The 20,742-nt window shown below is 48.2% G+C and overlaps 1 protein-coding gene across 1 annotated transcript in view; it reads right to left on the minus strand.

Annotated features, from left to right (window-relative positions):
- Nucleotides 1–20,742, minus strand: part of FAF1 (Fas associated factor 1) — a 150,930-nt gene that overhangs the window by 46,712 nt on the left and 83,476 nt on the right. Inside the window, exons 9-12 of the mRNA XM_080348363.1 lie at nucleotides 8,833–8,928; nucleotides 7,640–7,766; nucleotides 6,717–6,780; nucleotides 5,751–5,832 (exon numbers count right to left, since the gene is read on the minus strand). Coding sequence (XP_080204489.1) covers nucleotides 5,751–5,832; nucleotides 6,717–6,780; nucleotides 7,640–7,766; nucleotides 8,833–8,928 — 369 coding nt within the window. The remainder of the gene's footprint in view (nucleotides 1–5,750; nucleotides 5,833–6,716; nucleotides 6,781–7,639; nucleotides 7,767–8,832; nucleotides 8,929–20,742) is intronic.

The raw sequence follows: 20,742 nt of genomic DNA on the forward strand, positions 1-20,742 counted from the left end.
GGGCCGCGCACGGGCTCAGCGCCAGGGCCCGCGCACTGCAGCCCAAGGCTGGAAAGGCTTTTGAGATGTCTCAGTGGAAGGCAGGGGCACCTTCTTCCTCGGGAAAACGCGTGACTGCCAAAGGCTCGCGCTCGGACTTTGTTTCGTGGGGTTTTCTGGTTTTGTGTGTGGTGGCTTTTGTGTGTGGGCTGTGGTTTCTGGTTGTGTTCCTCACTAACCCATGGTAGTGCATATTTATAAGCAGGGAGTTGAATTATTTTTTCCCAAAGGCTTTGAAAAATCAGAGTAAACTCTATAATTCTACGATGAGTAATGCTGAGCATGTTTTAGTCAACGCTAATAAAACAGGCTTAGTAAGCTGTTGAAAAGCCTTGACTTCATCAAAGAAGCCAACTAATGCAGCACCAGCCTGTTCCGTGTGGGTTTCTCAAAAACGTAACGACTTGGGGCTGTTTGCTTAGCACAAAATTTTAACCAAGAAAGAAGATTCGATGGGGAAGAAGTTTTGCTGGTGCCTAGGAAGGCAAGGGATACCGGAAAGGTTCTACGTGCTGAAGAGCTGATGGACTTTCCAAGGCCTTAGGATTTCAGGAACTGAAGCCAGCCAGAGATGTATTTCCAAGTCTGTGGATGCTGAAGACAGAAGAAATGAGGGAAAGTTGGCACCGAGGCAGAAGGAAACACAGATCATCGCGAGGCTGAGACTAAACATGATCATCCGGTAATGGGATAGCCAGGCTGGCCAGCCAGCTCCTCGCAACAGGAGCAACCCAGATACCTCAGAAGAGCATAAACTGCGACGAGAACAGCAACAGAGTCATAAGGGTCAGCGAAACCACAGACCTGAATGGTTATTTTTGAATCTCAGGTTTACAAGTTCCACTAGCAATTGAGACAAAAACGTTCACTATCTGCCCCCTGCTAGAGGCAGGAACGTTCTTTCAAACCCGCAGGCTAACGAACCAAGATCCCCGTCGTTATTTACTTGACGCCTTTCAGCAACGTAACTAGTCTCAAAGAAACACAGTGACACAGGATCCGTACGGACCATGGTAAGTTTTTCAAACAGCTAAACACTCTCCCAGGTAAAGGTACGTTTTATTTTAAGCTTGATTTAGTCTACTCTCATCTTTCAACTATTTGACCCTATTACACTGTTGTATCTCTGTTTCAATCAATCAAACTTGCAGTGGTATCTTACATAATGCAAAGAATATCCAGTAATTAAAACCAAACTCAAATAAGATCTACCAAACATCAGCTCTGAAAGAGAAGGAAATGTAGAGCGTGGCAGACAATTTCTGTAAACTTTCATTATTTCAGTACAAAGAGTCCTGAAAAGAGACCCATACCCAGGACCAGCCCTTCAGGTACAAAAGGTGACGCAGGATAAAGGGTGTGCAGGCACACAATGAGACTACTAAGCTGGTTCGTTGTAGTACAAATTTCTAAGCAATGATTATCCATAAGTTCAGAATTAATTTAAGAACTGAAGCACTGAACGGTTAACACACATCAGACAACACTGGAAAGAAAATGTAGGTGACCAACATCGGACTTAAACGGGAATTTATGTCCTGACATCTACCACAGTGCAGCTGATTGGCTCTTCCCGGGTCCCTGCAACGATACATCTATAGCACCTCTACCTGTCCTCTACCAGCCCGCGGCCACCGGTGTGGGGCTGTTCACGTTCACCTGGGACCTGTGGAGCGGGCACCTCTCCCGCAGGGAGCGCGGCCACCGGCCCTGCCAGAAGCTCGCCCCGCACCCTTGGCCCCGCACCCTTGGCCCCGCACCCGCGCTCCCGCACCCGCGCTCCCGCACCCTTGGCCCCGCACCCTTGGCCCGCCCGGCGGGGCGGTGAGCAGCGCCCCCGCACGGCCGCACGGCGCTTGCGGGACACGGCGAGAGGACACTCGGTGCTACCTTGTGCCTGCAGAGCTCTCCTGCCTAGGTACTTGTCTAACCGGCAACCACGTGCTGCTACCGCTGCTCTGGAGCGGGTGCCTTTGTCACCCATACGGCAAACTTGCATTTTGCAGAACCCCTCGTTCCTTGGGCTCGGGAAGGTACTTCAAATAACGGTCACGGGGCAGAACGAGATGGCACAGACTAAAGCAGAAGCGTCTGTTTGGGTTCAGAACCACCTCCGTCCCGCAGGCGGGTGCAGCAGCCGCATGAGGTGCCGTCTACACTTCAAATTCCTGTTCCGAGACGAGACTGCAGGGCGGTCAGTGTTGTTTCTATAGAGCCCTCTGACAAAATCTTTTCTTTGTATCTTCGGGGAATCTTTTTTTCTGTATTAAGTTCAGCATGAAGTTAATTAGCTGAAACAATAATGAGGGGCAGTTTTCTGTTTGACAGATAAAAACGATCCTACAGAATGCCCTGTATGAAAGACTATTCTGCTATCACCAGAAAAAACCCACCAAAGCTTTTATTTGAACATGGCAAACCACGGGAGGAACGCTCTTCTAGGCAACCAAGAAATAAAGCACCAATACATGAGAGGGATGGTGCTGCCGCTAAATTGAACCTGAAAGACAGAATTCAAGGGGAAGAAAAACATCACTCATTTTGAGCATGCAGGACTAGATATTGAGGTGACAATACCAATCTGTGCTGAGAGAGATGTTTCACACATTTATTAAAAGCCAGTGGACAGCAGGGTTGAGAGAGGTACAGAAAGATAAGAGCGCCTGTAAAGGTAAAGAGAATGTCTTGATTCTTCCCGTAATAAAAGAGTAGCAACCACCAATAAAAATGAACAGGCCAACAAGCTCCAATAAAAGAAAACGCTTCAGTATTATCCAAGAAAATAGCCCAGTGAGATTCGAGATCCTGTGATCTCAACAATACCGCCCTGAGTCAGGACTAAACCGTTGATGTCTCAGAACACAGGGCACCCACAAACTGCGTTCAGCTGCAAAGAAACCTGCCCCAAACGCCTTGCTTAGAGCTGTCCGCTATGGCATTCCCTGGTTCTGGTTTAGGTATTTCTATTGGAATGTAGCTACCTGAGCAAGAGTAAGCTTGTTTCTCATAAACTAGTCTAACAGAAATGCTTGTTTCCAACTGGCATTATAAGCAGAATTTCATAAAAGAAAACTTTCCTGTTCATTTAATAACCCTCCGTCTCTCTTTCTCTTCCTGACCCAACTAAAACCAATTCACAATGAAGGTGTTTTCTGGTGTGTGTACAGCGGGGCTCGGAATGAACACACCATGTCCTGAGCTGCCAGAGGTGCCCGCAGGCTCCGCCGCCCCGGCCGTCGCGGGGAGAGCGCTGCCGCGCGGCCGCCGCGCTCTGCGCAGACACACGGGGTCTAAAGCAGAGCTCGAGCTGACCTCACCCAGCTCTCCTGCCTAGAACTGGCACTATCCTGGCAGCGGTTGCTCTGAAAGAGAAAGGTACCCATCATACATGTTAATCTGCACTATCTAAAGACTGGAAATGAAAACCAACCATAAGAAGAGCTAAACAAAACACAGGTAACAGACCCATTTCTAAACATTTTTATAAGGTACTTCTTTCTCTGCTAGCACTTTCCTTAAGCAACTATGAATTACCACCCTTTCCAACACAAGAAAATGAAAACCACCATTCCTTTAAAAGAATCCTAACCCATAATCTGTGTTCAAAACACTTCTGACACAAGTTCATTTTCTTAAAGTAACCCCAACTAAAATACTGCTGCAAAAGGCGTCAGGCTGACGTATACTGGGACATCTTGAGGGAAGAATCATGCAGCACACAGACTAAAGCCGTGGGTGGGGGTCTCGGCAGACCCCAAGGGCCGAGCGGAGCCGCTGGCGCTGGAGCCGCAGGCGCTGGAGCCGCGCGGAGGCCGAGGCCCGCGCTCGCTGCCGCGCTCTGCAGCTCAGCCCGAGCCCCGCACGGGGATGGACCGAGTGTGGCATCGTGAGAAACACTCTATCCAATGTAGTGTTTTACTTAGTGATTAACCATATACCGGCTGATGAAGCTACCCAAATCCTTGGTAATCCCACCACTCCAATAAACACTTAATGAGTATATAAGTTCAAAAAGCCTAGCGGAGGATTTAAACCTTCAATCTTGTTTTTATTTACTCTTGGAACTCAATTTCTCACTTCAAGTGAAGAATGCTGCTGCCTGAAGCTCATCTGTTGCCCTGGTAAAATGAAGTGCCCTCCACAGTATACATTAGAAGACACGACATGGGGGTTGCAATTTCTCCTAAGCCTCTTTTCTTATACTGATACACATATTGAATTATTTTATGAAACACAGTTGTTGAAATATAGGATAATGTATCCCTTTTCTCAATGCGAATTCCAGGGGGCAGTACTGAAATTACTTGTTTGTAACAGGAAAAATACAGTCAAACAAATGGTATATATACATTTAAATCAGAATGTTACAATAAAGTAATGTCGTTCCACAGGGTAGCTGGGAGAAGGGCTTCAACAGTTCAGGCAACAGTGGAGAAAAAAACACGGCATAAAACCAATGCTTTCCTAAGTCCATCACTTCATCCCAACGAGGATCTGCTCTGACTACGCCACAAAACAGCAGCAATGCAAGGAGATGTGAACTCCAGATGTGCTGTGACGCACTCAGAGCACTAAACCCCGATAACGGTACCACATTAACAGCAGATTCACAGGTATAAAGAGTATCTGTGGGACCCCCTGAGGGGCTCTCGGACATTGTTGCACTGATGCGCTGTCGGCATTTCCGATGAAAGGACACAAAGGGAACCTCCTGATATAAACATTTTTCTTGTTGAATTAATAATTCAATTTGTTTTAAACATGCTCCAAGTTCCAACTTCAGTGAGTTACTATGAATTAATACATTGCCACTGATTGTTCTGTATCCATTTATATTCTGAATCTGCACAAATACATGAAAATATTCACTAAACTTGAAAGTGCGAAAAGCTGTGTGCGTGTGAAATCCGTGTAAACGGCAGCTGCACCGCGGATTCAGCGAACAGCCCCGGCCGGCACAGCTGCCCCGCGCCGCCTGAGCCCCTGCAGAGCCCACAGCGCTCCGCCTGCTAAATTAAATATCTATCGAGACAACAGAAAGTAAATTTAAACAGCATGAGTTTCTTGTTTGTGTTTCAGCTTTATCTGTGCTTAATTACGCTGGGGTTTGGGTTTCTCCTCAGTGAATTCAAGTCACCAAAACTTAAATAAACGATCCCCGTTCTAGTTTTATTAAAATACTGATTTTAAAACTGCATGGAATAACAGAAACTTGAGACATCTGGTTGGATGTGCAGAAAGCTAAATAACCAAACCGTAGTGCTGGAATTTCCTTGGCAGATAAAGGCTGTACCAAGGAAAAAAGCGCCCTGTATTGCAGAGACCTTTCAATTCAGATTTACAATTTCATCAGCCGTCCCTCAAAGCAGCCGCGTGCGACGCGGAGCTGCCGAGCACACGGCCCGCGAGCAGCGCTCCGCGGCGATGCCGGCACGCACCGCTGCCGCCGGGGGAACGGCACGGGACGGGAGGAGAGGAAAGGAAAGAAGGAGCAGCTCTGATGACTCCAGTCAAAATGCAGCCCAAGTGGTCAGACTTACCCACCGTCGTTTCAACAACCACGGTAAGGACCTTAGCCAGCACCCCAATCACCAACAGTAAAACCATGGTAACTCCAAGACGTAGCTCACCTTACCTTTTTTAAACCAAAGATGAAACATGAACAGTGATTTCCATCCCCCCCAGATTAGATAATTTTAATGCACACTTACATCTCTAGCTTTCCCATAGAAGGCTTCTTGAAAAGCAGCCTCTAGTGATCCAATAAAATAAACAGGATGGCAGTCACCATATCTGTTTGAGATAAAACTTGCAATTAATTAAAAATGACATGGATAAGTAATTCATATATTCTGTGAAAATAACATATTGGCTAAACTTTTAGAAAGATGAAGTGCTACACCTCTCCATATTTCCCTTCTGTCCTTCAAAGCCACCTGTTCCCCACCGTTCAAAAGCTTAAAGTAACTTACTACTACCTTCACGAATTTTAACATAAAAACTTTGTTTACATACACAGACACCTCAAGTTCTATATCATTTTTCAGTCATAACTTATTTCCTCTCTTTATTATATTCTTAATGGTTAATTCAAGGCTGTTCTTGTATTACACATCCATGCATCTCACATCTACAAATGAACATCTCATCCCAGAGCAGGGAATGCAGAAGGTGCAACCTTTGCACTACGTTAGTTTGCAGCTTCCACCCGTTTGATGGAACATGGCAACTGTCTAACAAGGCCTGATTTGGCAGCAGGAGGTTAAAAACCCAGCATTTCTGTACTTTGTGAAAGTCGAGATTTATCCAACCACTTCATCAGTGTGAAACTCACATTGCAACTCTCTATATTTTTCAGCATAAGCTTCAGCTTTTCTGTTCCTGTGTATCAAATTAAAATTACTATACCTAATCAGAATCCTCACCATCCTCCTGGACCATTACAAAATTAAATAATATTAATTAGTGGCAAGAATCTGTCACTCTAACTTGGACTGAGAAATACTTTATTTCAGAAAGAGTTCTAAAAACATTTAGTTGAAATAAATCAGATTAGGATGCCCAAATATGCCACGATCCGCAAGAACACACGTACGCTGGGTTTCTCTGTGTTCTCATCACTCACTGCATTGGACTCAGTGTGTAACAGGTGGTGCGCAGCTAACGGCTAAGCTTACCTCGAAGAAAACTCGGCTGTAAATTGTAATAAGGCATCTCCTTCATTTTCAGCATTTTCTGGCACTTCAAAAAATGAAAATTAGAAATTAAATGCAACCTATGGAAACAGATTTTCACATGCAAACTCATTTGCTTCATGGATCCTTTATGTGGACAGCTTGGTGAAGTGCTTACCAAGAGACCCCACACATTTCATGGAAGACCATCGACAAGGAACCTCCAGAGAGACGGGACATTTCCAGCCCGCTCTCATGGGTACATTCAAGCTTTCCAAACACCAAAGGCATCCCGTGCGTATAATGTGATCTGTCACTTGTTCAGAGCCAACGCTCTGCACGCACTTAGTATATTAAAACACAAGGATTGCTTTGAAAGTTCACTCACTATAGTGTTACTTACTTTTTTTTTTGTTTTTTTTTAAACTTCCTATACATAATGATAAAAAAGTTTTCCATATTATTACATGTATTTGCTTCTAGACAGTAACACTAATGCAAGCCCAAAGTAAATAGAGAGTATACAAGAGCTGCATGTAGGAGGTACCTGACTGCTCCTGCTCAACCTTTGTCAAAACTCAAGTGCAAATAATCACTGAGAAACTTGTTTAATAAATGACTAAAATATTGGTCACCACACGATGCTGAAGCTGAAATCTGGAGAGTTTTCAACACAGGAAAGCAGAAGTCTAGTTATCTACAGGCACGTTTGGTTAGAGATCGTAATTTCTCTGAGTTGAACTATTATTGTTGAACTATGGTTGCTGATTACGTTTGCAGTATCTTCATTCGCTGCATCTGTCGGTCACGGCACTCGAACAGGTCTCGGATCGCACCAACAGGTCCTTTCCCGCTCCACGTTCCGCAGACCCACCCTCTGCCCCCACTGCTGCTGGAACTGAATTAACGGAATTAATTGATCTTACTCATTGGCGATTTCCTCAAGGCAGACGATGCTACTCCAAACATTTCTCCATCATCCACTCCAAACTCTGTAGCATCCTCGAAGTCATCTCCATCACTGTCACTGACCATGTGAACGTCGGTGCACTGCTGCATGGAAACAGAACCAAGATCCGCCATCAGCCTCTGCTGCAGGCATCATCTTAGGCGAAACACGAAATACACACGTGCTGAAAAATATCCACACATTTCTAGAAAAAAACCTTGACACACTGCATCTTATTTTACTATGTTAGGCAACATTGTCAGCTTGTTCTTACACGTAAGATCTAATTGTTACCAGAAGTCTGGCTGGCAGACATACGTGACAAAACACGTAAGGAAACGGCTCAGTATAGCCATAGCTGAGCAAATCTTCCCCAACTTCATGCTCTTTCCCATCTAACAGTACTAAAGCTGGTTTAACTGCACAAGAAAGAGGGAGTCTCTGAATGAAAGAGCCATGAGAAAATTGTACACGGTGGAAAACCTCATAATTTTGAAAGAATGAGGTAAAGAGCAGTGACACAGTTATGCTGGCAGATCCCAGAGAAAACAAGTCAGGCTGCTACGTGGTTCGGGTGGAGCGAGAACAGCGGTGTCTCCCCGTCCTCTAAGGGCTAAGGGCACCGCTCCAGGCGTGCACCTGACATGCCTCACACCTACACCTGCTCAGCTCAGCTGGACAGACGGACGCACACCCTTGCTGGGCAGCGAGACACACCTTATGGGCTACAGTTGTCTGAACAAGCGGCGAGAAAGGTGTGTGGAAAATGGGAAAATTATTATATTAAATTGATTTTGAGGAAGGACAGAGGCATTGGAAATTTTAACTCAGACTATTAATAGCTAGAAACAACGAAGTGAGAGATTACACCGTTTGCAAACGTCTCTGCTAATACTAAAGACAGGTTTCAGCCTTCTGTTTAATTTGAAGTATTTTTCAATGCTTAGTAAATTGTGGCTTGCTTAGTTTACTTCTCCCTTTTCCTTCAATAACTCAGGTACTCAGTTCCTTACTTTGTCACAGCTGCACATTATGGGAATTGTCAACCGATTCCTTTACGATGCAATTCTGCTGACGTCTTTGACAACATAAAGGACGGTGACCATGGCAAAACGAGCTCTCCCTGCTTCTTTCCAGAGCACACTTTTAAAAGAAAGATGGTGTTCTCACCTCCTCCGACTGTTCCCTTGTTTGTACAGGTGAAGATCTTCTTCCGACTGTAAGTCGATGGCAAGGAAAAGTCAGTCCCGCCACGGCGAGAGTCATCTACAAACAAAGCAAGCACTGCTCAGTGACGCCGCGCTCTGAGGCTTCTAAGGGTGCTTTGAGGTTCAAACTGAAGACCGCGCTGCAGACCAAATCAGTTATATAAACATAAAGAAAGAAGCCTGGAAAATGAAAATGATTCCTTACGTAAAAACATCCAAAGAAACAACAACAGAGTTTCACAGGTGTGTGTGCAGAGAGTATCAAACAAACTAAATGCAATTGCAAACTCTGAACTGCCTTAAATCGTTATGATCTCCTACATCAGTACTGAAGTTCAAACCATTATTTGTACACTATAACTTTTACAGTGATACGCCATGATGAAGGAAATGTAAATTTTTCTTTCCCAATGAATAAGCAAATGTTAAAGTGAAGATCGGTACTGATACAACTAATTAAAAGCAGTTAAGTCATCTTGAAAAGAGAAAATGATCTTAAAAGAACTACTTCTCTCTAGACACTGTAACAGACACAATCACAGTGGCTACTTAAAAATACATTGTATTGACCTCTCGGTCACTATTGACGCCAAAGGCACGCAGGACGCAGCGCGGCCGCGCGGCGCAGTCGCAGGAGAGCGGGCGGGCGGGCGGCGCTGGGCCCGCGGCCCAGACCTGCGCAGCGCCTTCCGAACGCCGACCCGAGAGCCCGCGCAGGAGCTGCCGGCACCGCGCGCACAAACCACTGCACGCCTGCAAACACCCGACAGTAACACCTGCAGATCTGAGCCCACACTGCACTCAAAAACGTGCTCATTGATACAAGTGAAAACGGGAATTGTCCACTCTGCTCAGTGCAGAGCCGACAGCGCACCCCGCGTCCCCAGCACCCCACGCGTGGCTCAGCATCAGCACTGTCACGAGGGGGACGACCACGGGAGAACCCTCAGAGGCACTAAGCCCGGCCTGGATAACGCAGGGGCTTAACGGGCAACGTGAGCGGCTCTTACATGAACACAGCCCGCTCCCTTTGGCAGTGACAAAGGGCTGTATGCCGTGCAGTTCTTGGTGACATCGAGAGAGACGGCTCTGGCTGTATGTTTAAAATGTTGTTCCTAACGGTTCCTCCACAAGAAACAGAGATTTCCTAGATCCTATCAAAACGATTACTATTTTGCAGGACACAGAATGACAGATATTATGTGTTTCAGAAATACAGCGTCCTCCTAATTAGCCTGTAAGAACAGTAAGGTAGAATAAACTTCAATCATCCTTAACAAAAAAACAAGAATAAATCATAAACCTGAAATTCCATTTCCTGCCATGAGCACTGAAAGCACTCTGCTCATTTTTATACGTAATTCAGTGCCTTTATCGCTCGCTGCCAGAACCCGCCGTGTTTGCCGCGCAGGCTGACCGAGCGCGCTGGTACCGCACGGCCCTCGACCCGCGCGAAGCAGCCAGCGCCGGTGCCCAGCGCGGGGTGACGCGGGGCTGCGCGGCGCCTGGCCGTCCTCAAAGGGACCGAGTCGTAATGCTCTGGCGCAAGTGAAATGTCGAAGATGACATGCAGGTCAAGACCAATTACCTATGAAACTCCTGTGACAAATGCATAAGAACTGTATTCGCTGCAATAATGCACCCGTTTAATTAGTATCTTTATAAGCTTTTAATAATAAACAAAACCCAGCTGGTCTAAAACCTGAAACTTTGCTCCCTAGTTACCACAACATATAAAACACTGGTAAAACTTCAATGCACACAGACCGAAGTTCCCCATCTAACTGCATCAAAACCCCCGAGAGATGCGTGGCCAGGCTCCCGATATCTTTTACATGCACATTAAGGGACGAGCGGTAAGACCAACAAGCAGTTATTGCGCTGCTTTGTCGCTTGGCCCAATAGCAGGGTGCTGCAATTCCAACTTGCAACCCCATATTACAGTGTCAGAGCGTCTCAAAGAGGAGCTGACAGCAGAAGGGTTCGGCATCAGGGCACACGTCACCCCGCTCCCCGCATAGCTGCTGGAGCGTGGGTTTGTGCACGTTTGTGTGAGAAACCACCCTCCCCTTTGGCTTTTCTGAGAAGGCTGTTTGCCCAGGAAAGGCCGGGACAAACAGGAGCTCTGCCGTCATTTCAGACTCATCTGGCAGCACGCACGCCTCCCTAGGATTAAGTTCTCTTCACTGTATGTAAAGGAGAGTCCTCTCTCCAGAGACGCTCTTGCACCGGATAATCTTTACTCTGGAAACGATAAAAGCATCAGAACTAAGCACAAGATTGCTTTCCCGGCAGCTCGGAGCGGTGCCGTGGGCAGCCAAGCTCGGCACCGCAGAGCCCAAACACGGGCGAGGTACCGAGGGAGCGCCCGACGTACCGAGGGAGCGCCTGATGTACCGAGGGAGCGCCCGAGGTACTGATGGAGCGCCTGATGTACCGAGGGAGCGCCCGAGGTACTGATGGAGCGCCTGATGTACCGAGGGAGCGCCCGAGGTACCGAGGGAGCGCCTGATGTACCGAGGGAGCACCTAAGGTACCGATGGAGCGCCTGATGTACCGAGGGAGCACCCGAGGTACCGAGGGAGCGCCTGATGTACCGAGGGAGCACCTAAGGTACCGATGGAGCGCCTGATGTACCGAGGGAGCACCCGAGGTACCGAGGGAGCGCCTGATGTACCAAGGGAGCGCCCGAGGTACCGATGGAGCGCCTGATGTACCGAGGGAGCACCCGAGGTACCGAGGGAGCGCCTGATGTACCGAGGGAGCGCCCGAGGTACCGATGGAGCGCCTGAGGTACCGAGGGAGCGCCCGCTGTACCGAGGGAGCGCCCGCTGAGGTGCCGCGGCGGTCAGAGCGGCGCGGGTGGCAGCGGCTCCTGCAGAGGCTGTTCCTGCGGAACGCTGCAGCGCCTGCTCCGAACGGGGCTGCAGTGCCGTGCACGCCTGAGCTCCCGTGTCACAGTGGCCTTCCCACGGGAACGGACCTAACTTTTACCTGCTCCAAAACTGAAAACACAGGTTTGCAGCCCGGATACCTGATTATCCATCTTCTTAACTCATGGACCCATCTGACTAGTTAAAACATGCAGAAGTCACTAACCTTCCAGAATATTTTATTTCTCTGCGTGAAAATCCCTGTTATGTGAGTACTATAGCTTGAATCAGACAGCTGCACGTGCACAAGAAGAGACACTGGAAGACACGTATGCAGAACCATTGGCATCAACAATGAGCTAGATATAGATTATGAAATAAATAGTACTTTAAAGCAAAATTAAATATGGTTAGTCCATTTTTCCAGGCAGTAAACACACACACGTGCAAATCCCTACTCAAAAGGTCTCACAGCTGAAAGGCACGGGAGGTGGAAAGCAAAACAGAGCCAGAAACCGGCAAAATGACTCGCAGAAGTAACTCAAGATGACTACTGAGAAGCCAGATCTGTCCAGCACTGTATACACCGCTGGTGCTTCTTCAAAGTTGTCTCGTGCTTGGCTTCCTACGGCTTTTGAGGGAGAAGGGCAACGAAACCTGCCAGCGTCTCAGTCCGCGCGCGGCCGCCGACAGGCACGCGCTTCCCAACGCACCCCGCCTCTGCCACGCTGAACAGGTCCAGTTAAACCTCGTGTATATTCAAACGTGAGGGTGGTCGGGTTTAGCATACAAAGCACGTAAGTTAGCCTTTTGGTTGTTATAGTCTAAAGCAGTTAAGAAACACTCAGATTACCTAATCCCAAATATTTCGGGCTAGCGTGTCTCACTTCTGCTGCTGTAGCTCTCATAACCAGCCCAAGACAACATGCTCCACCGAGCGCGGCGCCGCTCCCGTCTGTCCCTCTGGAACGTGGTATCTTTAGAGCACCACATGCAATCAATTCCGGATTTACAATTAATGTTCTGGGTATTGATATTAACGCTGGTGAAAACGGGCAATGCCTTTTTCCCCTAGCTGAGCAAGAGGGAAGAATGAAGCCCCCGGACGACCCGCCGGTGCTGCAGCCGGACCCGCCGCTGGCGCTGCCGCGTGGAGCTCCGGCCCACACGCCGCCTCCACACCGGGTGACCGCAGCCGCCCCAGCACCGCTCTGACAACGCTTCACGCCTTCACTGTTATCATTGTACAACCAGGGCACTGCTTAACACAGAAGAGAACATTATCTCCCGAAATATATGCCCAAAGTATTAATCCTTACACTGTGAAGTCAAATTCTGGTAGAGATTATACAAACATATGGAAACCCAAGCCCATTTATTTTGCTCTGGAACCAATAGCAGTATGTGAGCAATATTCAGAGTATTATTAAAAGCCACTGTGAGTAAAAAGTTAAATGAGTTAAGAATCTAAATTCATGCTAAGCTGAAGTAGCCCCTGAAACACAGCTGTTGTACAGAGGTGAATTCCACCACAACCACAATCACCTTCAACGACTATTACTGCAGCATATATCAACTCTGAGATCCAACACATTTATAGTTTCTGCCCACCGTTTAGTCCTTTGGCCATAACTAGCTTGTCAGTATTAGCCAGCTACGATTACCTGTTGGAAGCAAAGATATTAACAAACGTGACAATGTCACCCCAAAATAACATCTATAAACCAGGGCTCACACGCTTAATAAGAGCTCGTTCTAGAAGCTGCATACTGGGCTGTAACACGTGGAGACTTACAATACACATATATCACACAAGAAATTCTTAATCAGAAATGAATGCTCTGTTGCCTACAGACTGAAACCTAATCCTGGTTTAAATACTCTATGTGACAGCCCTTTCACTGTGCTCAAATGTGAGTTGCTTTGCTTTTGCATTTACTGATTTACTCACTGATACATGGCTAATGTACAAAGAAACAAACACAAGCAAGTACATTTCATAACACGCCGTGCCCAATGATTCAGAATAACTGCAGACGGGTGCCGCGGCAAAGGACTCCAGCGCCTCCCCGGCGACCTGCGCTGCCGTGGAATCCCACCCTCCTCCTGTGGAAGCAGTGACTGTGGTAACTGCTGCCCCCCGCCAGAGAGACGGGGTGAGGAGGGAGCTTCCTCCAGCACGTCAGTCTCCGTATTTAACTTACTGTTCCCGTTTGTAACTGCACAAGTGTAACTGCACAAGCTAATTCCCCGAGTGTGGTAGATGTCAGTGACACCACGGATGTCTGTCTGCATGTGTTCTCTTGCAGCTCGGGAAAAATCTGGTCCTTTTTGAAGTTTGAAAAGGAATAAAAAGTTTGAGAAGGAATATTTCTGTCCCAGCTTTTCTACTACGCTCTGCACGTACACGGCACTACGAGCTGGGTTTGGATACAAGGCCTGTTAGGGATCACACACTGTCACAGCCCAAGTGCAGCACGAGCCCCAAGCGAGCCAACAAGACAGAACAACTGATCGGTTTTCTCCTCCTGGTCTGAGTAGCGTGGCTCCCGCCTCTCCGCATCAGCACTTAATGTGTAATGTGATTACACATTAAACAATCTATCTTGTTTTCAGTGTATAAGCTCTCAAACTCAAAGCGATCTGTGATTTAAGAACTCGTGCATGTTCATGTTTAAAAGCAATGGTTAAAACTTGGAGAGATTCAATGTCTTCTGTGAATTAATGGTTTCCTTTTGCTCTGCTCTTTTCTCAAAGCGAGTAAGTATCCTGTTGTTAGTCAAATTACTGCTATCTGTACAGAAATGCATCGTATCTATAAAACAAGTGTTATCACAGCAAGGGCAATCAAGTACCCCACTGTAAAATGAAGGAACATCCCAGTTTAACAACCAAGACTATTAAAAGCTTTTCTTTTCAAATTTACTGAAACACGGGCTTTTTTTATTCTATGAAACTGATGACGAGCCTTTGAGAGGTTTCCTGTACAGACCGAAGGGCTCTCTCCAGTCTACGCTGGTCAACAGTTCTAGTCAAGCTTATTACATAATGAAAAAAAGCCCAATCAACCAACTACTCATCTACTGCTCATCCACCAGCACGTAAACCCGCATCCCTCCTTGAGCAACAACAGACAGTAGATGTAGTTCTACATTAGTCACTTTGTCTTGTGACACCAAACAGCATTAGCTGGGAAAAACAGTTCAAGTGTGCTCCAGGTTTGTTTGTTTTATTAAACTATTGTACAAATACGAAAATGAACAGAAGAGTTTTATAAACTTGACAGCCCTTGAAATTAACTTCCTCTGGAAAATAACTTCGTCATTATGCAAAAACATAAAGATCTTGACAGGCATTCAGTGTTTCATTTTAAACACTAACGGGATGAAAACCTCTCTGGGGCGGAGTGCGTTCAGGCTGTACATGAGCACTGCTGTTCCAGCTCCTCAGAAGTGCTGCTGAGGTGATTGCTGCTGACAGCTCTGTTCAAGGTTCATTTCACCTCTCCTCCTCCTCTCCCCTGTGAAGCCGAGCGGGCCCATGGGAAGATCCACCCTCACACCTGCGCGGGCTCCTCACGTTACCGAGCCCAGTCCCGCACGTCACTTCGCATTAGTGCTGTGACAATTGCTCATCGCAGCTCTAACGTGGAAAAGCTTCTATGCAGCCACCAGAGCAGTGCTGGAGCGCGTCACCTAACCCGGCCGCACAGCCCGCAGGAAACACACCCCGGGCATTTCAGCCGTGCTCCCATGGTACATCTTTGAACTACGATGAGGATCAAAAGCACAAAGGAATGCTGGAGTTCGAATACAGAACCCCAAAGGTAAAAAGGGTCTGACGTGAAAAAAGTGCCTTAAATATTAACAAATCCAAAAAGTGTTGATAAAATCTTTAGATTTGGATTAAGAGATTGGTTTGCTGAGTTCTCCAAAACTCTTCTGCGGTTTATTCTAAAAGGCGGCACATTACACATACGTATCTTACTCCTTCTGCTGCAGTACAAAGGGAGATCTTCACATGACGCGTGACGCAGCAGCAGCGTGAAGATGCTCCGGAACCGGCGTGGGGAGAAACAGCACCCAGGACACCGCGAATCCGCACCCACGGCTTCCAGACAGACACCGTGAGGGGTGCTGGGCCACAGCACAACCGCAACACAGCCTCACAAACACCGTGAGGGGTGCTGGGCCACAGCACAACCGCAGTACAGCCTCACAAACACCGTGAGGGGAGCTGGGCCACAGCACAACCGCAACACAGCCTCACAAACACCGTGAGGGGAGCTGGGCCACAGCACAACCGCAACACAGCCTCACAAACACCATGAGGGGTGCTGGGCCACAGCACAACCGCAACACAGCCTCACAAACACCGTGAGGGGTGCTGGGCCACAGCACAACCGCAACACAGCCTCACAAACACCGTGAGGGGTGCTGGGCCACAGCACAACCGCAGTACAGCCTCACAAACACCGTGAGGGGTGCTGGGCCACAGCACAACCGCAGTACAGCCTCACAAACACCGTGAGGGGTGCTGGGCCACAGCACAACCGCAGTACAGCCTCACAAACACCATGAGGGGTGCTGCGCCACAGTGCGGCTCCGGAGCCGCCAGCCCCGCGACGCGGGGACGCTCGGGCCGGCTCTTGCTCGGGCCGCCGTTCGTCACAGCCGCGTCCCCGTCAATCTACCGCTCTTGGTTGCCGGTGAATGAAAGAGAAAACGATCCTGGCCTGGATTAGTTCTCATTGGTCAAGCCCAGTTAGGCAAGTTAGGAATTACAGCAGGACATTGTAGAACTTCGTGCTGCTTCAAACCGCAAATATATTTAAAGGAAACAAAAAGGAAATAATATTTTCTTGTACAACAGATTCTAATAAGAAAGAAATATCTCTCAGAGACTGAAATAAATACCCGTGATCACTTACAGAGCTCATTCTTCTTCTTGGACAAAAACTGTAAATATTAAAAAGGACAAAAAATCTGCCAAGCCATTTGCAGCTATTTGAAACACAGGGTAACAGAATTAAATCAACGCTGAAAGACCTGGAACACAGTTAAGTATAGACCATGAGGCTAATTGTGGATCTCGAGTTAATTACTTTCCACTGATAGGTTTTCTCAATGGTCTTTCAGACGGGTTTTTCTTGCCCGAGGCAATAGAGCGCGCTGGGCTCCCAACCCGGCCATTCACCGCCGCGGACCTGCAGTCCGAGCAGACAGCCGCGCTTTCACGCCGCGCTGACGCTGCCGCGCTCACAAAGCAACAGTAAAGGAGCTCCGTGTTTGTCACAACGTGCGCTCTGTAGTTTAGTAACTGCTTTATACTGATATGCAAATAATGACACATTTCCCAAATTTCCAGTTCCTCGGCAAGGCTTTCGCTAATTACTTAGTGGTTAAAACTTGTGCATGTAAATTGGTTCAGTGGGCTTATTAGTAAGTACACCTGTGTAATATCATCTATAAAGCTCATATGCCCGGGAACTGGTCATAACTCAGTGCACGTCCCTGAACGGCCCAGGAGCTGAAGATAAACATTCTCGTCCCCAAACCCGCGGTGCTAAGACGGACGAGGGCTGCGCACAGAGATCCGCGACGCCCGCGCCTCCCCAGGCTGCAGAGGCTGCTCTGGGGACAACACGCACCAGGAGCCAAACATCCACCCGGCCCACGTTGCCCAATGAGAGCCAAGGTACACAAAAGATCTACAGGAAAAAGGCCGAGAATCCCTCTGGTACCCAAAACCACGGGAAAACACCAGCGTGAACGCATCCACCATCACACGCTCTGCGCTCCTGTTACGCTATTTCGGGACAATGCTCGCTTACTTCCGCTGTTCTAATGGCAACCACGAAAAGCTCAGCTGCACTTAACATGGATTTAGACTCATAACAGCCGCAAAAGCAATAAACAGTTAACCTATTTTCCTATCCTTCCTTTCCTCAAAATTCTTCACAGCGTAAGGGCTGAAAAGTAACCGGGGTACTAACACCATCCTGTTCCATTTGCTGGCTTCTGTGTTGAGACAGAGCGTCAGGTTTCTGATATTCTTCTAGTAACTACGTAATTGCCACAGAAGATGGGATAATAGTATTGTTTGTCTGATCACACGTCATCTAATTTTTGCTGTTCAGACGATACACAAAACTGTTAAACAGATCTTTAAGGTAAGAAACAACTGAAAGTGAGATAACAAGCAACAGCACAAACCAACAACCAGTTTGAGTCATCCAGATCACGTATTGCCCACAGATATTGACAGATACATCTTGGGAACCGCTTCGCATTCACAGACAGCATCAGCCAACGTTGGCACGCTCCTGGTCCACGGTGGGCTGCCATTTACTTCCCGCACCGTGCGATGCTTTGGGTGGCAAACAGAGGAGCGCCCGGGGCTGTTCCAGCCCTGCACCACTCCTTGGCAGAGCTCGAGCAGCTGTGCTCAGCACCGCTTCCCACCAACGGCCAAACCCTGCGGGCTCAGCGCTGCCTCGGCCCCCGGCTACCGCGCCTCCAGGAACCGGGGTCCGCAGTGTCGGCTTCCCGAAATCCGCTGTTACTGACTCCTAACAACGAGCTGCTCGAAAGGATCATTGCTGCTTGTTTACCCTGTTTCCTTTACCTGCAATTTATGAAAAGGCCTTTAACTCTTTGCATCGCAGAATTAAAAGCACTGAGTACATACCCTTCTCAATTAAAGGAAAAAGTTCAAAACTGGAAATAATAAATCATATCAATACAAATCAATACTTTAGTAGTCATCAATGGTAAATGGTTGTGCTGGGGCAGTTACAATTAAAAATGCATTCATGTAATTCATTTCCTATGACTACATATTGAATGTGCTTGTTTGATGTATAATGGTTTCAAGTGTGACAAGCGAAAGAACAATAACACAACTAATAAAAATTACACATTTATAAAGGGTCTTTCTAGTCAGAGACCTCTAAGAAGGAGCCAAACTAAAGCATTCCCAGCATTTTGGACTGGATTTTCTCAGCCATCTAACTGACGCTACTTCTCTTTGACTCTTACAAGAGCTCGTCATTAAGTCTCAGGCCTCCTCACAGGAGCGGGAGCAGCCGAGCTGCGTAAGCGAAGGGCTGCACTGTGTAAGCGAAGGGCTGCACTGCGTAAGCGAAGGGCTGCACTGCGTAAGCGAAGGGCTGCACTGCGTAAGTGAGGGGCTGCACTGCGTAAGCGAGGGGCTGCACTGCGTAAGCGAGGGGCTGCACTGCGTAAGTGAAGGGCTGCACTGCGTAAGCGAGGGGCTGCACTGCGTAAGCGAGGGGCTGCACTGCGTAAGCGAAGGGTTGCACTGCGCAAGCGAAGGGCTGCACTGCGTAAGCGAGGGGCTGCACTGCGCAAGCGAGGGGCTGCACTGCGTAAGCGAAGGGCTGCACTGCGTAAGCGAAGGGTTGCACTGCGTAAGTGAAGGGCTGCACTGCGTAAGCGAGGGGCTGCACTGCGTAAGCGAAGGGCTGCACTGCGTAAGCGAAGGGCTGCACTGCGTAAGTGAAGGGCTGCACTGCGTAAGCGAGGGGCTGCACTGCGTAAGCGAAGGGCTGCACTGCGTAAGCGAAGGGCTGCACTGCCTGTCCCGGGCAGCCCGCGGAGCTGCCGCCCTGCCCCTGCCTGCGCTCCGACCACAGGCAGCGACTGCGTCTGGAAAAGGAGCCCAGGCCAGCGACCGCCTCTCAAACAGGGCTCTGCTCTCGTCTGGTAGAGGAATTATCTATCTACAATACATTCATCAACTAACGTTTTCTTGGTTTCACATTTTACCAATAGTTTATCGAACTTCAATAAAAAATACCCATCAGAAGAGCAGATTAGCTCCACTCTAAGCGTTTTAAAAGTTAGCTATGGACTAACTTAACGTTATTTAAATACCACTTTTGTTAAAGGAAGCATTTGACACTACTATATCAGGCTCTACACACTAGAACAAACCCCAAGTGCTCTAGCAACAGCATTCTCACTCATGTAAAACAGAAGGGACGCTGTAATTATACACAGCTTTCTTCCACTATTACACGGCAACCCCACTTACCACACACTTAAAGTGAAACTCTGTTTACAGAGTCCCCAGCACTTCCAGTCTGCTGTAATGGATTCTCATAGGTGTTCCAGAGAAGCTCCGCTCTGCCTGGAGTGGAGCTCTGTTACAAGGGAAACAAGCACCGCTGCCACAGTCCTCCAGGAACAGCGCAATTACCACTTACCGAGCAGGTGTCTGCTGTATTCCGGGGAGATCAGCGCTTCCTACGCTGCGCTCTGAGAGCAGAATAAAAGAGGAGCTGCTACTATCAAATCACTGAGGAGAAAAGAAGTCTCTGATAAGTGCTGTCACTAGCTTCCCTCAGCAGGGCATGAAGCACACGTAGTCCTGCAAACATCTCAGCACTGAAATGAGTATTTCAGTTTCTCCAAGGTTAGAGCTCCTAAATAAGAGCAGTCCTGTCACCCGAATCTGAAGCAGGTGGAGAGGAGGAAGCAGGGTGGCAGGACACGGTCCCGCCGTGCCGTGCGCAGGCCCGGCTGCCCCGCCGGCCCACGGCGCTGCGCACCACGGGCACCCAGCGCGCCCGCCGCGCGCTGCCGGTACGAAGACAGGACATGGAAGCAACGTTGACGCAGGACATGGAGGCAACGTTGACGCAGGACATGGAGGCAACGTTGACGCAGGACATGGAGGCAACGTTGACGCAGGACATGGAGGCAACGTTGACGCAGGACATGGAGGCAACGTTGACGCAGGACATGGAAGCAACGTTGACGCAGGACATGGAGGCAACGTTGACGCAGGACATGGAGGCAACGTTGACGCAGGACATGGAGGCAACGTTGATGCAGGACATGGAGGCAACGTTGATGCAGGACATGGAAGCAACGTTGACGCAGGACATGGAAGCAAAGTTGACGCAGGACATGGAAGCAACGTTGACGCAGCAAACGGAAGCAGCAGCCTCAGCCCTTGTTTACTAGCTTTAA

This window comes from Nesoenas mayeri (assembly GCF_963082525.1).
Source record: "Nesoenas mayeri genome assembly, chromosome: 8".
Taxonomy (NCBI): Eukaryota; Metazoa; Chordata; class Aves; order Columbiformes; family Columbidae; genus Nesoenas; species Nesoenas mayeri.